The sequence below is a fragment of the Macaca mulatta genome, chromosome 1, assembly GCF_049350105.2.
Source record: "Macaca mulatta isolate MMU2019108-1 chromosome 1, T2T-MMU8v2.0, whole genome shotgun sequence".
Taxonomy (NCBI): Eukaryota; Metazoa; Chordata; class Mammalia; order Primates; family Cercopithecidae; genus Macaca; species Macaca mulatta.
In genome coordinates, this window is record NC_133406.1 from 154,181,165 (window position 1) to 154,199,035 (window position 17,871).

The following is a 17,871-nucleotide window of genomic DNA, read 5'->3' on the forward strand; positions in this document are numbered from 1 at the left end:
GTAGTTAATGCAAGTGTCATTTCATTGTTTATTAAGAGATTTTAGTTGTCCTCATGTTATCTCTTATCCAAACTAACATTGGCCTCAGATCAGCAATTATAATTATAAAGCTTTTAAAAATTTTCATTTGTGAATATGCTTAAATTTTATTAATTTGTATATAATTTGTCCAGATCCTTTTACATATTTTGATAAGAAATACAAACTTGGGTTTTGGCTTGGTTTTACCACATTAAAAAATTATTTAGGTTGGTCACAGTGGCTCATTTCTGTAATCCCAGCACTTTGGGAGGCCGAGGTAGGTGGATTGCCTGAGGTCAGGAGTTTGAGACCAGTCTGGCCAACACGGTGAAACACTGTCTCTACTAAAAATACAAAAGAATTAGCCGGGTGTGGTGGCGTGTGCCTGTAATCCCAGCAGCTACTTGGGAGGCTGAGGCAGGGGAATTGCTTGAAGCAAGGAGGTGGAGGTTGCAATGAGCTGAGATCATGCCGCTGCACTCCAGCCTGGGCAACAGAGTGAGACTCCATCGCAAACAAACAAAAAAAAGTTATTTAGCCATTCACAATAAGCCATGTGTTTGCACATGCATGTGTAACATGTACAGAGTACAAACGTTTGCCTGGCACTGTGCTAAAGGCTTCACAATCTTACTTGATCCTTATAAAAATCCTCTGTGATAAATACTATTGTTATCCACATTTTAGAGATGAGAAGAGTAGGCTTGGAGAAGTAATTTGCCGATGTCACATAGCAAGAAGGTGGAACTGTGATAAAACCCAGTGGTCCTGACACCAGAGCCCCTGCATTTAATCACTATGTATTTCCAATGGCTACAAGTCTCTAAATAACTTTGAAAATTTACATTTATTAAATAAACACATTAGTAATGCTTCGTTAAATTGCTGAAACCTGCAAAGCATGTAAAATTATATTGGTGGATAACAGCAAAGGCATTGTGAATTGTTTGTTCAAGTCAATTCAAGAAATACTTATGGATTGCTGACTTCTGTGCCACATGCTATGCTGGGCCCTGGGCTGTTGAAGGGGATTTACATGTAGTTCCCACCTCAGGCCAGTGGTGCTAATGACTTCAACAGCTTTTGGGGAGGGGGACAAGTTTGGGAATGTTAAGGCTAATTTGATCCCATACAAATAATATTTTGTTAAATTTGTTTTTTACTTTTTAAAACAATTGTTTTTATTCCATATTATTGAAGAGGAAGTCACAGGGCATAAAGATTGAGCATTATCAGAAGAACCAATTATAGCCTAATCTGTACTAGATATTGTCATTTGTAATTCACATTTTTACTTCTTATTATGGAATTGTGGTTATTGCCTTCACTGTGTAAATATAATCTTCATGTTAAATATTTCCTAACAAGAATTGACAGGCTGCATTGGTCACATCAAGCCATTAACTTGGCAGGTACACTTGCCATCTGTGAGGAAACTATAGATGAAATTTTGTTCAAAACATTATTCAGTTATGTCCAAAATATCTTTAAAGTACTTTGGAAAGAAAAAAAAATGGCCCTATAAAAATAACTTAACTAGAGGAAGCTTTGGTAAGCAAAATCATGTAAGTTGTGGTAGTCAAAGAGATATTTAGATATTTGTGGTAGTTAGAATTTAATGAAATAGTTGATACCCCTTATACAAGGAAGAGCTTCAAAGATGTTGAAGAAGCAAAAATAAGATGAATTCTGATTGATGAAAAGTTACTACGACACTAAAACTAAATTCACAGTTTCTTATTTTTCTTCTGCACTTTGCCTCTGCCACACCCCCATCTGCACTTTGAGCCACAAGGAAGGAGCAAGCTCCACTCGTAGACTTTGAAAAGCTGAGGTGGCAATTTTGGTAAATGGCTCCTAGGGCTGAAAGCCTGGCTCTGGTGATGCCAAGCAGCCTTTTAAAAGCCTTTCATACACAGGCTGTTACATATTCAAGTAAGGTTAATGAAGCAAGTAGCACAATTCGTCAATTTCCTTGTTTCCTTCTCCCTTCCCACTCCCCACCTGGAAATATAACATTGAGAAAATTCTGACCTGAATACGTTGCTGGAAAATGTCTCCAGTTCCAGAGGAAATTCTACTGAAAGCATCAATCATGCTATTGGAGTTTGATATATCTGGAACAAAGAACTTTAAACCTCCTGAAATACATGATAGGGATGTTCACTATTAAAATGGGTAAAATAAAACAAAAATAAAAATGTTAGGCCTTTTCCAACAAACTTTCTTGGCATTAGAGTGTTTGTTTTGGGGAAATGGGTGCTATGCTTGACTTGTTTTGCCTGACACCCTATACAACTACATGGTAAGTGGTCCTAGGCAAGTGGTTTCAGCTATTCTATCCATGAGTGTATTGCCAGGGCCTAGAACTTATGCACAGTACATAAGAACTCAATAAATATTTATCGAATACTCAAGATTAAAGTAATTTTAAGATAATTTAGGTTCATTGCTATTTACATCCCTATGTTTACATTTATATTCTGAAAACTTTGCTTTTAAAGATAATTCAATAAAACCTTTCAGTTGTCAAATCAGCATGCCCATTTTATATAAGAGAAAATTATTCTGTGCCTCATTTAGTATAAAAAGATATGTATCTTAAAACACTGTGTGTGTCACTACTATAGAAGTTAGTGCATTTAATCTTTTTTCTGTTTTGAGATGGGGTCTCGCTCTGTCACCCAGGCTGGAGTACAGTAGTGCAATCTCAGGTCACTGCAACCTCTGCCTCCTGAGTTCTAGTGATTCTCCTGCCTCAGACTCCCGAGTAGCTGGGATTATAGGCACCTGCCACCATGCTCGGCTAATTTTTGTATTTTTAGTAGAAGTGGGGTTTTACCGTGTTGGCCAGACTGGTCTCAAACTCCTGACCTCAAGTGATCTGCCCACCTCAGCCTCCCAAAGTGCTGGGATTACAGGCATTAGCCACTGTGCCTGGCCACAAAGCATTTAATCTTAAACATATGTTTTAGCTCCATGATTATGCATGTTCACACTGGCTTAACACAGAATTATAAAATATTATTTTTTGGATGTATAGAATTAGAACCTTTAGGGAAAATGTAAAAAAAAAAATCAGCAAAATATTGATCGATTTTAGTAATGTGTGTGTGTGTTTTAAAAACAGTTTCTATATTTTCAATTAAGCCATATAATGAGTTTCATAGTTGTGTTTTGGATATTCAAGTTAAAGGGAAATGCTCCAAAAGGCATGTTTTTAAAAGTTTATTACCTGTAAGACGTGATAATTCCTCCAGATTTGGGGCTGCAGATGAACCCAGGGCAATGGAGTGAATTGTTGAACCACTGCTGAGCACAGTGGGTAAGCAATTGCCAATAAGCTTATCGTCTCCACTGGTCACTAATATCATCACAGTGCCATAAGCTTTTCCATTCAGTTTTTCAACCACCTGAACATACAGAATTAGTCATTTGGAAGGAAGTGTAGTTCAAATTGTTTTATTGAGCAAAAGAATTATCTGTCATCCAAATTCCCACTGTAGCTCCTCCACCCCACGCCCATCCCCACTCAAGTTTTACCTCAACCCATCACAGCACTTGTCACCCTACATTCCACTGCCAGTGTGCTTGTGAGCAGGGACTTTTCCTGCCTGAATCGTCAAGATGTCCTCATAGTTTAGAACTGTATCATAGAGGATATGGAATACATCATAGTGTGAGAGGCTTGCCTCTGAGATCCAGCAAGTGACCAATAAGAGGGCCTAGAGCAGTGGTTCTCAGTCTTGGCTACACGTTAGAATCAGATGGGGAGACTTAAACAATTTTAATGGTCAGGTCACATCCCAGATCAATCAAATCAGAATCTCTGGGGGTGAGACTCACGCATTAGTATTTTTTTAATCCCCAGGTGATTTCAATAGATAGCCAAGGTTTAGACTATGGGCAGCAACAACCATAGCTGATGTGTCTTGTTTGCTATCAGATAAGCATCCCAGATGCTGAATTCAAACTTGTATTGATTTAAATAAACTCTGTCATTCCTGAAACACAATTCTGGCCTTAATTGGTTCTGATATGCTTGAAGTCTAGAATGACTATAGACAGAAGCCAGACATGCTAATTTTGACAAGAAAATTGAAAGGGAAAAATGGCCACAGCTGAGACAGTCCCAGAATGACTAGGAACAGTTTAGAAAATGCCCAGATGTTGTTTAGGTTCTCTAGTCTTGTCCATTGTATTCATTTATTTGCTTATTCTGTCAACAAGCATTTATTAAGCAACTATTTTATGCTATGTACTTTGCTAGGCACAAGGAGTACAATGGTGAATAAGGCACAGCTCCTGACTTTAAAGATAATCCATCATTACTTTCATAGTTGAGGCTGTTATGACCACCCTGTAACAGACTGCCCCCCATCAGAGGAAACCTCGTATACTAAATGAAGGAAAGGAAAATGATGGTGATCCAAGGCTTAGGATGCTCTACTGTACCTCAAATCCTTTCTTAAGCCCTGAACAAATGCTGACTTCTGTTTTAGCTGATACAGTGGTGGGCAGATATGAAACCAGCAACTTTCGATCATCATTGCTGTTAATTTGGTGTAGCTGAGCTCTGATCTCTCCTTTGCTATCGAAACTGGCAATGCCCACGAAGGTATGAATTTCAACAATCTGCATCAAATAAAATTCTGCGGCTTGTTGTAGTTGAAGGAGTCTGTCAGCCTATGTCCCAAAAAGGAAAAAAGAAAATGGCAACATTTGGTTGGTAGACAAAAGTATGATGAAGTAACTCAATTAGCAAACATCTCTGCTAATTCTTTAGAGATGTTGTATCATAATTTTTTGAGCTTTAAAGAGTAACATAATATTAGAATATTGTTTGATTAATTGCAGGCTCAAAAATGAACGCTTTCAGGGAAGAGGGAGTGGCTTGGGGCTCTGCCCCCAACAAGATGTTCGTAATTTACCACTCTCTGTTTCTCATCATCCCCACTATTTCACTCCAACCCAGAATTCAAAGATCCATGAACCCAGCTGAGACGAGATTTGTAACTGCTGTTTTAAAAATGCAGTCCAGGTAAAAGGAAACATTGCAAAGAGACCTTTGCTAGAGAGGAGTGGCAGTCAGAGGATCCATGATCTGCCCTGGCACTACCCTCTGCTATTGTGGTCACCTTAGGCTGGGTACTTCATCTATAGGGTGAGGACGATAGCTTTCTTGTTTATTAAATTAGAATTGCTGTGAGGATCAAGTGAGATACATATATGGCAGTACAGTTAAACCATGAAGGGCTAACCAGGTTTAAAGTATATTAGTGACCAGTTTTGGGCAGGTGATGCTATTGATTAATTCACTGGGGTCACTTGTTTTGAAAGCTCTGGGAAAAGAGAGGAGCAGCAAGCTGAGCTTCAATGACCACCCACTCAGGGATGACCCCGATCTCTATCTCCAACTCAGGCATCTTCCTGGGTGGATCTAGACCTGCATTTCACACTTCTTAGGACACAGGTGTCTGGCTTAACTAGTTGGGAGTGATGATTTGACAACCGTGAAGATGGCAACTCTACACTTTGAATTCAAATACTGTTTCTCTTACAATATTGGGAAGTAAGTTGTAAAGGGGGTAAAACAAGGTCTTAGAACTCTGCCTTCAAATTTTGCTAATTACGTGATCATAGTAAAATTACTTCTTTTTTTTTTTTTTTTTTTAGCTTCAGTTTTCTCATCTGCGAAATGGATACTGAGTAAGCACTCACAATAGAATAGCTATTGCCATCTTCATGGCCATCAGGTCATCACTTCCAATCTTGATCTCTACTCCCAGCTAGCTAAGCCAGCAACCCAGGACTCTCTTACCATTTCTGTTACCAGCCTCCATATTCTTGAACAGGTCCCATCGACTCAATATCTTAAATTTCTCTCAAATCCACACCTATGTCTCTATCCCATTCGCCACCTCTCAGATCCATCCAGTGTCATACAAATGAATGCCCTTCCCTTGAACAAATCCTTCTTATTTTGCCTCTTGGTCACTGCACACATTTTTCCCTTCCCACAAATGTCCTCTTTTCTTCTTTTTCCGTACATCACCCAACCTAGCAAGCACCTAGTTGAATCCTTCAAGATTCAACTCCAAGTTGATTCTCTCAGTGAAATCTTCCTTGACCACTTTCTGCTACAGCACCAGGTGCTGCCTCTTCAGTGCTCACATAGTAACTTACATCTCTGTGGAGCGTGGTCACATTGTATTGTATCTATTCACATGTGTGTGCCCTGTGTCCCTCATTAACTGTAAGCATTTCAAAGCAGAGATACTGTTCTTGTCATCTCCATATCCCTCAGGCCAGTGCAGCGTAGGCACCTGATAAATGAATGAATGGCAATAATGGTTCAATGACTGTTGTTGGCAGGAAAAGGGAGGAAAGTTTGGTTTGCCATGAGTTTGTTACTTTGGGCTTATTTATCTTCTACATATTTCAGGTCTACTCTCAAGTACCATCATCTTTCCTCTTCACTCCATCCATTCTTGCTCAATACAGGCAGACAGCCAATATAAATTACTCTGAGACCATATTTAAGAAAAGCATGCCGCCAGGCATGGTGGCTCATGCCTGTAATCCCAGCACTTTGGGAGGCCAAGGCAGCAGATAAGCTGAGGTCAGGAGTTCGAGACCAGCCTGACCAACCATGGAGAAACCGCGTCTCTACTAAAAATACAGAATTAGCCAGGCATGGTGGCACATGCCTGTAATCCCAGCTACTAGGGAAGCTGAGGCAGAAGAATTGCTTGAATCTGGAAGGCGGAGGTTGCATTGAGCTGAGATCGTGCCATTGTACTCCAGCCTGGGAAATAAGAGCGAAACTCCATATCAAACAAACAAACAAACAAAAAACATGCCCTAGTCAACTGCAGGTAGGCAACATAGCAAAATAATTCAAATGCTGGCTATATTAGTAGAGTTTTTAGTTTTTCAGGTATCAGCCAAAAAGGCAAGTGTTCCAGGACTATTGATCCACAGAGCATGAGGGGATAAATTCTCTCCTTGGACAAGTTACTATCAAAATAAACAGCTACCACTTATTATTTATTTTGAACTAAAAATGTCATATTATCTTATTTACGCCCCCCTCAATAACCCTATGAAGTAGACAGTGGTATGCTGGTAAATGTTTAATAACAGTTTTCTGATGAAGAATAAAAGAAAGGAAGAGAAAAAGGGAGGGAGAGAGCAGGCAGGCCTGACTCGTAGCAAACGCCAGTTTCTGTGGGGTAAATATTCTTCCATGTGTGAAACCATGGTTGATTTCCTGCTGTTAATGTGACGTCACTGAGTGCACAGTTAGGATGAAATTGTAGTGGCACATCCATACAAATGCAATAGACCAGAAATAACCTCAAGAATTTAGCTCAGGGATCAGCAGAAGTTTTCTGTGAAGGGCCAGATAGTAAATAATTTAGGCTTTGCTGGCTATAAGTTCCCTGTTGCAACTCCCCAACTCTGCTACTGTAGCAATAAAGTATCCATAGATAATATGTTGACAAATGAGCATTGCTATATTCCAATACAATTATTTGTGGGCAAATTTCATATAATTTTCACATGTCATGAAAAAGCCTCTTGATTTTTTTTAACCATTTAAGATGTAAACCTGTCCTTATTTTGTGAGCCATGCAAAACAGGTAGTGGGACATAGTTTGCTGACCCTGAGCACAGATAATAGTAAAAAATAGTAGGAAAAATTAAGAAGTGTTGAGTTTTGAGTATTTTGTATATTTGTTTTCATATATTTTATTGTAAGCTTATATCATTTAATTGTTATTAATAACTACGTTTAATTACTGGTTTGCAGATTTCCTAAAACTTTAAAAGCTGACTCTCATAAAAGTAGGCATTATTATCCCTATCTTACAGGTGAGAAAACTGCTTCAGAGAGGCTATCATGCTCTTTATAACAAAGACATATTACACAGTAGTGAAGGAGCCAGGATTAAAACACAGCTGCCTGATTGTGGAGACTAAGACTTTAATCAGTTAAAGCAGCTGGAGGCTGCTAGATTGCTAGATGACTGAGATATGGTCTTCTGTACACAATGATGTGGAAAATAGCCATATAATGGACATTCACTTTCACTGCAAATTCACAGTCTACTTCCTCAACCAGGGATATTTACCTGTGAGTAGAATGTAGCCAGCAGCAACTTTTTGTTATATATAGAATTTTGGATTGTAATAGGTCAGAATTTTGGAAAAGGATCTTGGTTGGAAAGAGTTTCAATTAGGAGCAAAAATAAGCATTAGAAATTATCTGTGGATTTCATTTATCTGCATTATCTCAACTTTTGGCCACATTCTGAATTTGTTCCTCCCAACCCCCGAAAAATAGGATGTCCTTGACTATTCCAAACCTTTTGCCCCCTCCAACTCTCACCCTTACTTCCTGAAAATAAAAATAATTAAAAACTGATAGAAGAGGCATGGTGTCCCGCGCCTGCAGTCCCAGCTACTTGGAAGACTGAGATGGGAAGACCACTTGAGCCCTAGAGGTCGAGGCTGCAGTGAGCTGAAACTGTGCCACTGCACTCCATCCAGCCTGGAGGACAGCGGGGAGGGCGAGCATCAGGATAAATAGTTAATGCAGGCGGGGCTTACTACCTAGGTGATGGGTTGATAGGTGCAGCAAACCACTACGGCACACGTTTACCTGTGTAACAAACTTGCACATCCTGCACATGTACCCTGGAACTTAAAATAAAATAATAAAGAACTGATAGAAAAAATGATAAATGTTTACATTCATTTTCGTTCAAAATGTTACCTCTGCCATCTTGCTGGACACATCCAGCACTAAACAGACCACTATGTCACCAGCCTGTACAAGCGAGAATGTGGGAGGAGGCGGAAGCTCAGTCCCATTCATGGGAAAGCTGTGGTGAAAGTCAGCGGAGTCTGTGATTACATCCCATGCACTTCTGAGGCTGCACATCCGGTTCTGTAGGTTTGGTGCTTCTTGGTTGTGGGTACTTGCATTACAAAATTCAACCACCTGGAAACAAAAACCGTCTTTAATAAAGAAAGGAATGCCTCCCAAAGCAAACATAGTTCTCATTCTCAAGGAAGTATAGGTAACAGAAAAGGTGAACTGAAAGAAAAGAAATCAAAAGTGGTACAGTAATATACCTCTTTCCTTCAAGAATGACATCAAATTTACAAATAAACCTTGGCTTTCTTGCTGGAAACACTAGCACCTTTGCGGTCTGAGAACAATCTCTATTAAAGTTTATTGGTATTAGATAACAAACCATATATGTGTATATATACACATAATCTTAGTCTTGAAAAACAAAAGAAAACAATCTCCTTCCTCCCTTAGCACAATATTGTGTTAAGAAAACAGCCAGGAGAAGTTATCATGACCTACTCCTATTCCAAGCCTACTCCTTGGAATAATATTTAATGACCACTGCGCCTTTATTTGTTGATCAGTCAATATATATTTTTCTACCTCAAATATTGATCTCTGTAAAAATAGATAAGGGGATAAACAAATTTACTTCCTGATGCCCCCACCTCTCACTCAATTTGGAAAATAGATATAATTTACAGAAATATAGATATAATTCACTGAATGATACTGAACCTATGTTAATCCCCCACTTAAAAATGTGGTTTGCATTGCTAAGTAATGCATAACCATCTATTCCCAGTGGCTCTATTCCTACAAAGAGTCGATACTTCCTGTTAACACAGCCATGGAAATTTAGAGCTAGAAGCAACTGAATAGCCTCTCTTGTCTAAGCTCTAATTTCATAGAAGAGAAAGCTGAAGCTTTGAAAGGTTGATAACTGCTCAAGGATATGAGTTTCTTAGGACGGTGTGGGGACTGGAACAGAATCTGATTTTGCTTTGCGTTGTTTAACTCTTTTTCTTCCATTTCATGACTATGGTTATGGGATTGTAAAACTTTTCTGACAAGATATTTATGAGTAGGTCTTTCAAAACATCGTGAAGATAGTACCTAGTCACAAATAATGTGGATCAAATGCATTAGGTTAGTATCAGATATTAAAGCTATAAATAAGAAACATAATGGATGGGACAAGAAATATGAAAAATTACCCTAAAGTTACAAAATAACTCCTAGTCCTGACTAAACCAGAGTGAAATAAAATAGCATGTCAATCCAAGGGGCATTGGTCAGCCATGGAAACAAAGAGAAAACTCCACAGAGGCATGTGTGGGCTGTACCCCCAGATCTGTGAAGAGATGACCCACAGATGTGACTTACAGGTTTTTGTGAACTTAGAGAGATATATCAGGTCATGAAGGCTGATGCTACTAACCTCTGAATCACCTAACTCCCTCCTTTCTGATTCCATGCTCTCTGACCCTGCATCTGGTGAGAATTGGCTGTTCCAGGCTGCTTCATCCAGAGAGAAAATAAGTTGGCCAGAGGATGCACGTATGAGATTCCCATGACAGAGTACTCTTTTTAATTAATAATTTTAAAAATAATATTCTGGATTTATATGCTAGTCTCTTGTCAGTTAGTTAGCATGGAATATTGACAAGGTTGGGTTTCTGCAAAGCAGAGTTGGTTGACTTCCCCTGGTGATACCTTACCTTTAAGTTCTAGACTATTCAAAACAAAGTAAAGAGATTTAGGAAATGCATTTCAAATACAGAGTGGCCTGCTATCTCAAACGAGAGAATTATAACCATTTGTTATATCAATCTCATTAGCCCAATGTGATTTCTTATGAAAGGATACAAGAACACCAGCATATGAACAATTTATTTTGTGGTCCCCAGAGTCCCCTTGTTAAACCTCCCAGGAAAGCAAATAGTCACTTTCCTAAAGGTGTCATTTTGGTAATTATCTTGGGAGCTTCAATTTTTAAATCTGTAGAATAAAAACTAGATGAACTCTAGGGTCCCCCAAGTTCTAAAGTATAGTGCCTCTTAATTGTCTTATAATTTAAATACTTGAAACATGGGAAGAGAAGGAATCCTGCAAGAGTGTGTCATTCCAAGGGCATACTTACAGAAGATAAACTTTGCATGAACATTATTGATGCAGTTGCATTTTGGGTGCTATTGTAGATAAAGGTGCATCCTTCTTTAAAAAGCTTACTAATAATACAGTTTTCTTGGGGGCAAGGACCTTTTTCACACACAAAAATGCCTGTGATGTCAGATGAACACCTAAAAATGGAAAGAGAAACTGTTTCTTCTTGACTAGCTCATATAATTGTTTCAAGGATTGTAGCCTGCTAGATATATACAAACCTTTAAAAACTGCTCTGCTGGCGGGGCGCTATGGCTTACGCCTGTAATCCCATTACTTTGGGAGGCTGAGGCAGGTGGATCGCCTGAGGTCAGGAGTTTAAGACCAGCCTGGCTAACATGGTGAAACCCGTCTCTGCTAAAAATACAAAAATTAGCCAGGTGTGATGGTGGGTGCCTGTAATGCCAGCTACTCAGGAGGCTGAGGCAGGAGAATTGCTTGAACCCAGGTGGTGGAGGTTTCGGTGAGCTGAAATCGTGCCATTGCACTCCAGCCTGGGCGACAGGAGCGAAACTCCGTCTCAAAAAACAAACAACAACAACAACAAAAACAAACAAAAAACTGCTTTATTAAGAAAGTTCACTAAGTTAGAAATGCACTCTATTTTATTTTAAAGCATTTTATCTTGATGGAGGGGCTCCGTATTAACAAGGGCTTTAACAACTAAATAGAGTCAACGCAAAAGATACCAGGAAATCCAGATGGACATGAGTGGCAAGATCCTGGGTTAGCACTCCTTTGAGTTCATTTCCACTTGGTATCAGGGAAAAAAAGAGAATGAACATGTAATGATGATATTTAACAGAATTCTTTCCTAAATAAGCAATCTCAAATATTGTTGATGGGAATGAAAAATAGTGCCACTTTTAGGAGAAGAAGCAGTCAATAGCTACCCAAATCACCCTTTGACCCAGTAATTGTTGATGGGAAACAACCCATGTGTCCATCAAGAGGAGACTGGTTGGATAAATTATGGTACAGTCACATAATGGAACCCTATGCAATTAAAAAACACAGAGAGAAGAAAAACATATATTTCCATTCATTTGAATTTGCCTGAAGAAATACTGAAAAAATAAACAAGAAACTAATCAAAGTGGCTACTTAGAGGGCATGAGGGGAAACAGTGAAGATACTGCTGCGAGCAAGACAGCTACAGGCGTCACTTTTTATACTGTTTTGATATTTGAACCACATAAATACCAATTTAAAGAAAAATGCCATATAACTTAAGAACTGAAAAATGAAAGGATCTCTTTCTTGTCAACTAAGTTTTAGCTGCAATTAAATTGATTGCTTAAATTAGGCAATAATTTAATTGCTTAAGTTATAAGCAATTTTAGAGTCAAATAATGAATTATAACATGAAAAGAAGTACTAACCTTGTCACTTTAATTTGATTTCGCCCATTTATATAGAAAGGTTTGTCATTGTTATACTCATCAAACACACCCCAACGGAGATGGGCCCATTCGTGGACAAACACTCGGCCTGTGGAAGAAAGAGCTTTTGCTTTTGAGTTTCTAAAATCTCAGTAATGTGCCTTGCTAACTAGTGAAGACGTAACATGTCTTGACTACACATACTCATTCCAAAGAGTTTAAGTTACTTCCCTCTCTCCCCTTTTCATCTCCCCTATCCTATTCACATTTCCTCCTACTTCACCCTACCATCATAAAAAAGGCAGCATGAAAATATGTTTGGTCTTGTAAATGCAGTAATTTACTTGTTGCACATCTATTTGAAGCTAGTGAGTAGTCCCACATCCTCTCATCTCCCCAGTGAAGCTGCCCGACAGGTTTCTATTCAGCTTCATAGAGGCCTCTAAGTTCAGGGTTTGGAGAAAGGGAAAGAAGCATATCCAGATAGGCAAATAAAGCTTTCCTAATCTTCTGTCTGAGCTATCGAAGCAGACCTGCTTCTTTTCTTGCAGGTAATTATTCTATCTAGAGCAATAGTTGAAACCTAGGAGCTAGGGAAGGAGGAAGGAGCAAAAAAGGAGACTACAGAATGTTCTCTCTCAGGGAAGGACCAGCCTGGATGGTCCTTTCTCTTTGATTTTATCCCTTATTCTCCATGTTTATGTATATTTTACAGCTTCTAGGTCAGGGAAACCCCCATCCTCAGCATGAGATCCCTTAGAACTTTCTCTCTCTCTAAATCTTACATTCCCTTCGAAGTTCAGACCATAACTTTCTCATATAAGCTTTCCAGATGAACTCTCCTCCCAAAGCACACATTTCTTTTTTCTGAATTATTTTAAGTTCTGGGAACTCAGGAAGTGTGTGCTGAGTTGACTCAGGCTGTGGCATATTGTGTAATTTTTGGACCTCGAGACAAAGGAAGGGAGGGTAACAGTCCAAGCTGTGAGTGTTGAGGGAAAGATTGTGCCTACTCATGAAATTTAGAAGTGCTGATGAAATCATGCTTGAGCAGAGATTATCAGCATCTCATGGTTACCAGGAAAGAAAAAAAAAAACTATATTTTTCTAAAGATTTATAAAGCGTTTTGTAAAGTGTATTTTGTGGAGTGTGTCACTCCACTTCCTGCTAACTATACAGAGGATAACAAAATCCTCGTTAACAAAACCCTAGTTTAGATTTAACTAGGGATAAAAAAGAAAATTAAGACATCATTTGAAAGGCATTACTGTTAAGTTAAATCAAAAACAAAAAATAAAGATTGGGATAGATAGTCCTTGACTGGCGAACTGTGCTCACTATTTTCTCCTTCAGATCTCACTTACTAAATACCAGTCCCAAGGCCTATAACCCTGGCTTCTCTCTCAAACTCCAGCCATCAATATCTAACCACAGGCTGAACCACTTTCCCTGGCATAGTCCACTGCTCTTCACCATGAACTTGCCTAGATCCAGACTTGTGGGATTTCTTCTTTAAGCTGGTTTTTTTCCATGTCTGACAAAAACCTGGTGTGTGCCTTTTTCCTTAATGCTGTCTCTACATGCCTCTTGCCTTTCCTTCTGTAGCCGTTCAGACCTCTTTTTGTTTTTTATCTCCGGAATATTTCTCATCACTTAGAGTTGCTAGAATTAAGTATGATAACATTTGAAAAGCAAACCACAGAGCGGCAGCACATAGGACATCTTCATTGTCCTTATTACTATTCTTCCCGTCTCACGGTCTCCACCCATTTTTAAGTCTTGTGACCTTGTATCTCCAATTCTCCCAGTTATTCTCCTGATATCCAGTTTCTCCCTCATTGATCAAAGGAAGCCAGATTAATCTTAAAACACTGCTTTGATGGAGTCACTCCTGTGCTTAGAAACCTTGAGCGGTGACTTGAAAATGTGGCCATTTTAGTGCATCAACTGCCCTCATGTGCGTTTCAGCATTTTCTCCCACTGCCCACAGTCTCCCTGCACCATCATCGGGGTCTCTGTCTCTCCTACATGATTTTTCTGCTGCCACAGTTTTTTTCATAGTCTTCCCACTATTTTCTCCCTTCTTTCCATTTATCAAAATGATGTTCAACCTTGAAGACCTTTTCCTTTGTGAGACCATTTCTGACCACCCTTGGCTCTAAATGACCTTTCCTTGACTGAATTCTTATAGCACTCCTCTCTGGGCCACTAATCTGGTGCTGAACTCTTTCTGGTTCACTTTAGCCCCTCATCTTTGCATGGGTATAAGGGCTATCTCCCCATTTGAATGATAAGTCCTTGACAAGTTTCAGGTTTTGTGAGCGAGTCCCTTTCAGCACCAAGCACGGAATATTATAAGTAGTACCGTTCAATGGCTATTGTTTTATTGGTCCCACTTACCTCGTGATCCGTAGCCAGCTGTTAAGTTATCATTCAGTAGGAAATTAGGTGTGAAATGAATGTATTTTCCCTCTTTTCCACACCCTCTGTACTGCAGGGTGTATGGATCATCTCCATGTGCCCCATGCCAGTCAGTCACTATGACATTTGCCTACATTAAAAGAAATGCCTTGTAACACTTTCTCAGCTCTGATGTTCGTGACACAAATGTATACATTCATTAAAGCACTTTGAACTGTACACTTAACATATGTGCATTTTATCATATGTAATTATACCCCAATTTAAAAACAGAATTGAAGAAAAACGCCTTGTGGATGGAGTTTAAAATGCACCCACGCCTACATGTCAATAAAATCACTTGGGACTTCCAAAAAGGTCTATGTTATAAAAGATTAGCAAATTTTTATGGAACTTCATTACTTCCATTTGATCTTTCCACATTCCAGATTAAAATATTCTCAAAAGTCAATCCTATAAAAGTCTGATATAACAAAAGACCATAAAATGTAATTAAAATATTTGAAGAAATTCTAAAAGCATTTATACATCATTCAGAACCACTCAGAAGGCTGTAAAATGTTACAGCCTTTTGTGAACAACTTTCTGTGGGTTATTTTACTGGTGTAAGATAATAGAACATTATTTCTTTGAAAATTTGTCCTTTCTTTCCTGTAACCAATTAGATCAGCAAAACAATCATTCCAATGAAGTTATATTTCATCTTATGGCCTGACCACTTCCATTACTGTTGCTAAAACATATTTGAAGTCCCAAACTGAAATATCTACTCATATAACTATCAAGACAATAAAATGTTATATATAACATTGTTTCTTTTATTTTTAGGAAGAAAGATAACATATTATTCTGGATATGCCCTTAAAAGTTAAATATGCTGTTAAGTTTTTTAAAAAGCTGATTTTGGAAAAATAGATTTAATATGATCCAATATACATAATTATCACTATATGTACAATATGTATATATGTTGTGTGTGTGTATGTATGTGTGTGCATCTGTGTCTGTGTGTGCCACTGAGGAGAAGAGGACAATAATATTTTTATTTTTATTTTCCATATTTCTACATTATTTAATTTTTTAAATGAACATAAATTACTTTTATAATAATTAACATTTCTTTTTGGAAAGATAAGAATTCAAGCCGAAGTCATTACAAGGAAGTACCTACAGAAAAGACTGAAGAGGTCATGCTCCTGGAGAGTCCTCACTTGGATAAAACCTCATTCCTATGTCTGAAAATTTGTCCTGAGGCCAAAAGGAAAGAGTGCCCTTCATGGAATGGAATACTCAGATGCTGCTTGGGGTTACCTTATATCTTATAAACCACAGTAATTTAGCTCTTACCTACTTTTCCTAACCCTTTCCCCCTTCCCTGATTCCTACCTATATCACATTGTAGACTTGCAAGGACAGGAACTACCTTGTTGGTCCTTGGGTTCTCTGCAGTGCCTGGCATGGCCCCATACATAATGATCATTCACTAAGTGTTTGCTTAACTGACATTCTGAGGTTAAAGAATTGGTATCCAACAGATATATGAACAGCATTCAGTGACTATTATTTCCTTTGGTCTTTCCGTTCACTCATATTTTCACTTTTGCTTTACTTATTTATTTCTCTCCTCTCCATTAGGATCAACAGTATTACCTATGGCAACCTGGTTTTGGTGTTTGTTGTCTCCAATACTTCTTAGTTCTATTGAAGGCCAAATAGATGCATGAAATCTCTGTCGACAACTAGAGACAACAAAGCTTAGTGCAAAAACCATGGGTTTTGGAGTCAAATAGACGTTCAAATATGGCTCTGGAATTTACCAGCTATTTGATTTGGGACAAAGTCCAGACCTTATTCAAGCCCCAGTGTTTTAATTTGTGATCACAGAAATTAATTTTAAGTTATGTGATAATTAAATAATATATGTTAAATGCCTGGCACTTAGTTGGAGCTTAAACACTAACTCTTCCCAGTTTTCCCCAGTTCCCCCACCTATCCTATCTTCATGTGCAAGCATTCTCAAATGCTTTCATCTGGTCATAAGTCAACAGCTTTTCACAGGCTCTTTAACTTCTTCAGGACATTGGGGTACCTATCTGGATTGCTATACCATTCAATTTCTGACAGAGTAGCTTCGAAGGAGAGCTAAGGATGAAACAGACTTAGGAAATTTCATACTGCGGGTCAGAAATAAGGAAAGGGAAAAGCTGTACCGCATGTTTGAGTCATTCTGTTAGAGATGTAGCTACAGTCTCAAACCCACTCCATTGCTGAAACCCTGAGCTAAGTTGTCAGTGCCTCTGCTTCTAGTCCTTCTGGTAACTGCGATGGACTCTTGTTCACAGTTGACTTCAAACAGTGATTTACCATTTATATTATTTATCAGTTATTTTTAGTGTGCATGCTAGTATGTACCAGACATCATCATGGGTGCTTAATCATGATCTGCAACTTATGAGAGCTTTTCAAGGTGAAGTTCTTCTATAGGTGGAAAAAAAATGGTAGCCATTCCCCTATTCGCCCACATCCCCACATCCTTCCTCCCTTCCTTCTAATCTCTGTATTCCCCTAAAACAATATCCTGGACTTGAGTTAATGTGAAATTCTGATAGTCTACACCATGGCATGAGACGGCAGTCATATTTTTAAATGCCTGGTGGTTTATATTTCTGTCTGGACATGCATGTTTATTGCTCCTGACAGGATGGTAAATGGGTATACTCATAATTGGAACTGTTCCCTTTGTAGCTCATCCTCAGTAAGATAAAACTAGTTCTTGATCCTTAACCAAACTTTTCAGAAAGGATTCCATAAGTTACAAAATAAAGAGCTCTTCTGAGAAACTACTTAGGCAATGGCATTTGACTCATTTTTTACTCTATAATTAGGATTCATTTATTCTCATGTATTTTGTTGATAACATTCTACCCATTAAAATTATTTGCATTGTTAATACTGATTACTTGTTTTTACTTAACTTCTCACTTTTTATAGTTTAAGCACAGTATATTTTGGTG

The 17,871-nt window shown here is 38.5% G+C and overlaps 2 protein-coding genes across 2 annotated transcripts in view; one reads left to right on the forward strand and one right to left on the reverse strand.

Annotated features, from left to right (window-relative positions):
* ODF2L (outer dense fiber of sperm tails 2 like) overlaps nt 1-17,871 on the forward strand; it is a 119,638-nt gene that overhangs the window by 27,663 nt on the left and 74,104 nt on the right. The window lies entirely within an intron of this gene.
* The window catches only part of CLCA2 (chloride channel accessory 2), a 31,666-nt gene that overhangs the window by 12,311 nt on the left and 1,484 nt on the right, over nt 1-17,871 (reverse strand). The window contains exons 3-9 of the mRNA XM_001109351.5: nt 14,837-14,987; nt 12,436-12,544; nt 11,031-11,190; nt 8,804-9,031; nt 4,477-4,707; nt 3,257-3,434; nt 2,056-2,162 (exon numbers count right to left, since the gene is read on the reverse strand). Of these exons, the coding sequence (XP_001109351.3) occupies nt 2,056-2,162; nt 3,257-3,434; nt 4,477-4,707; nt 8,804-9,031; nt 11,031-11,190; nt 12,436-12,544; nt 14,837-14,987 (1,164 nt within the window). The remainder of the gene's footprint in view (nt 1-2,055; nt 2,163-3,256; nt 3,435-4,476; nt 4,708-8,803; nt 9,032-11,030; nt 11,191-12,435; nt 12,545-14,836; nt 14,988-17,871) is intronic.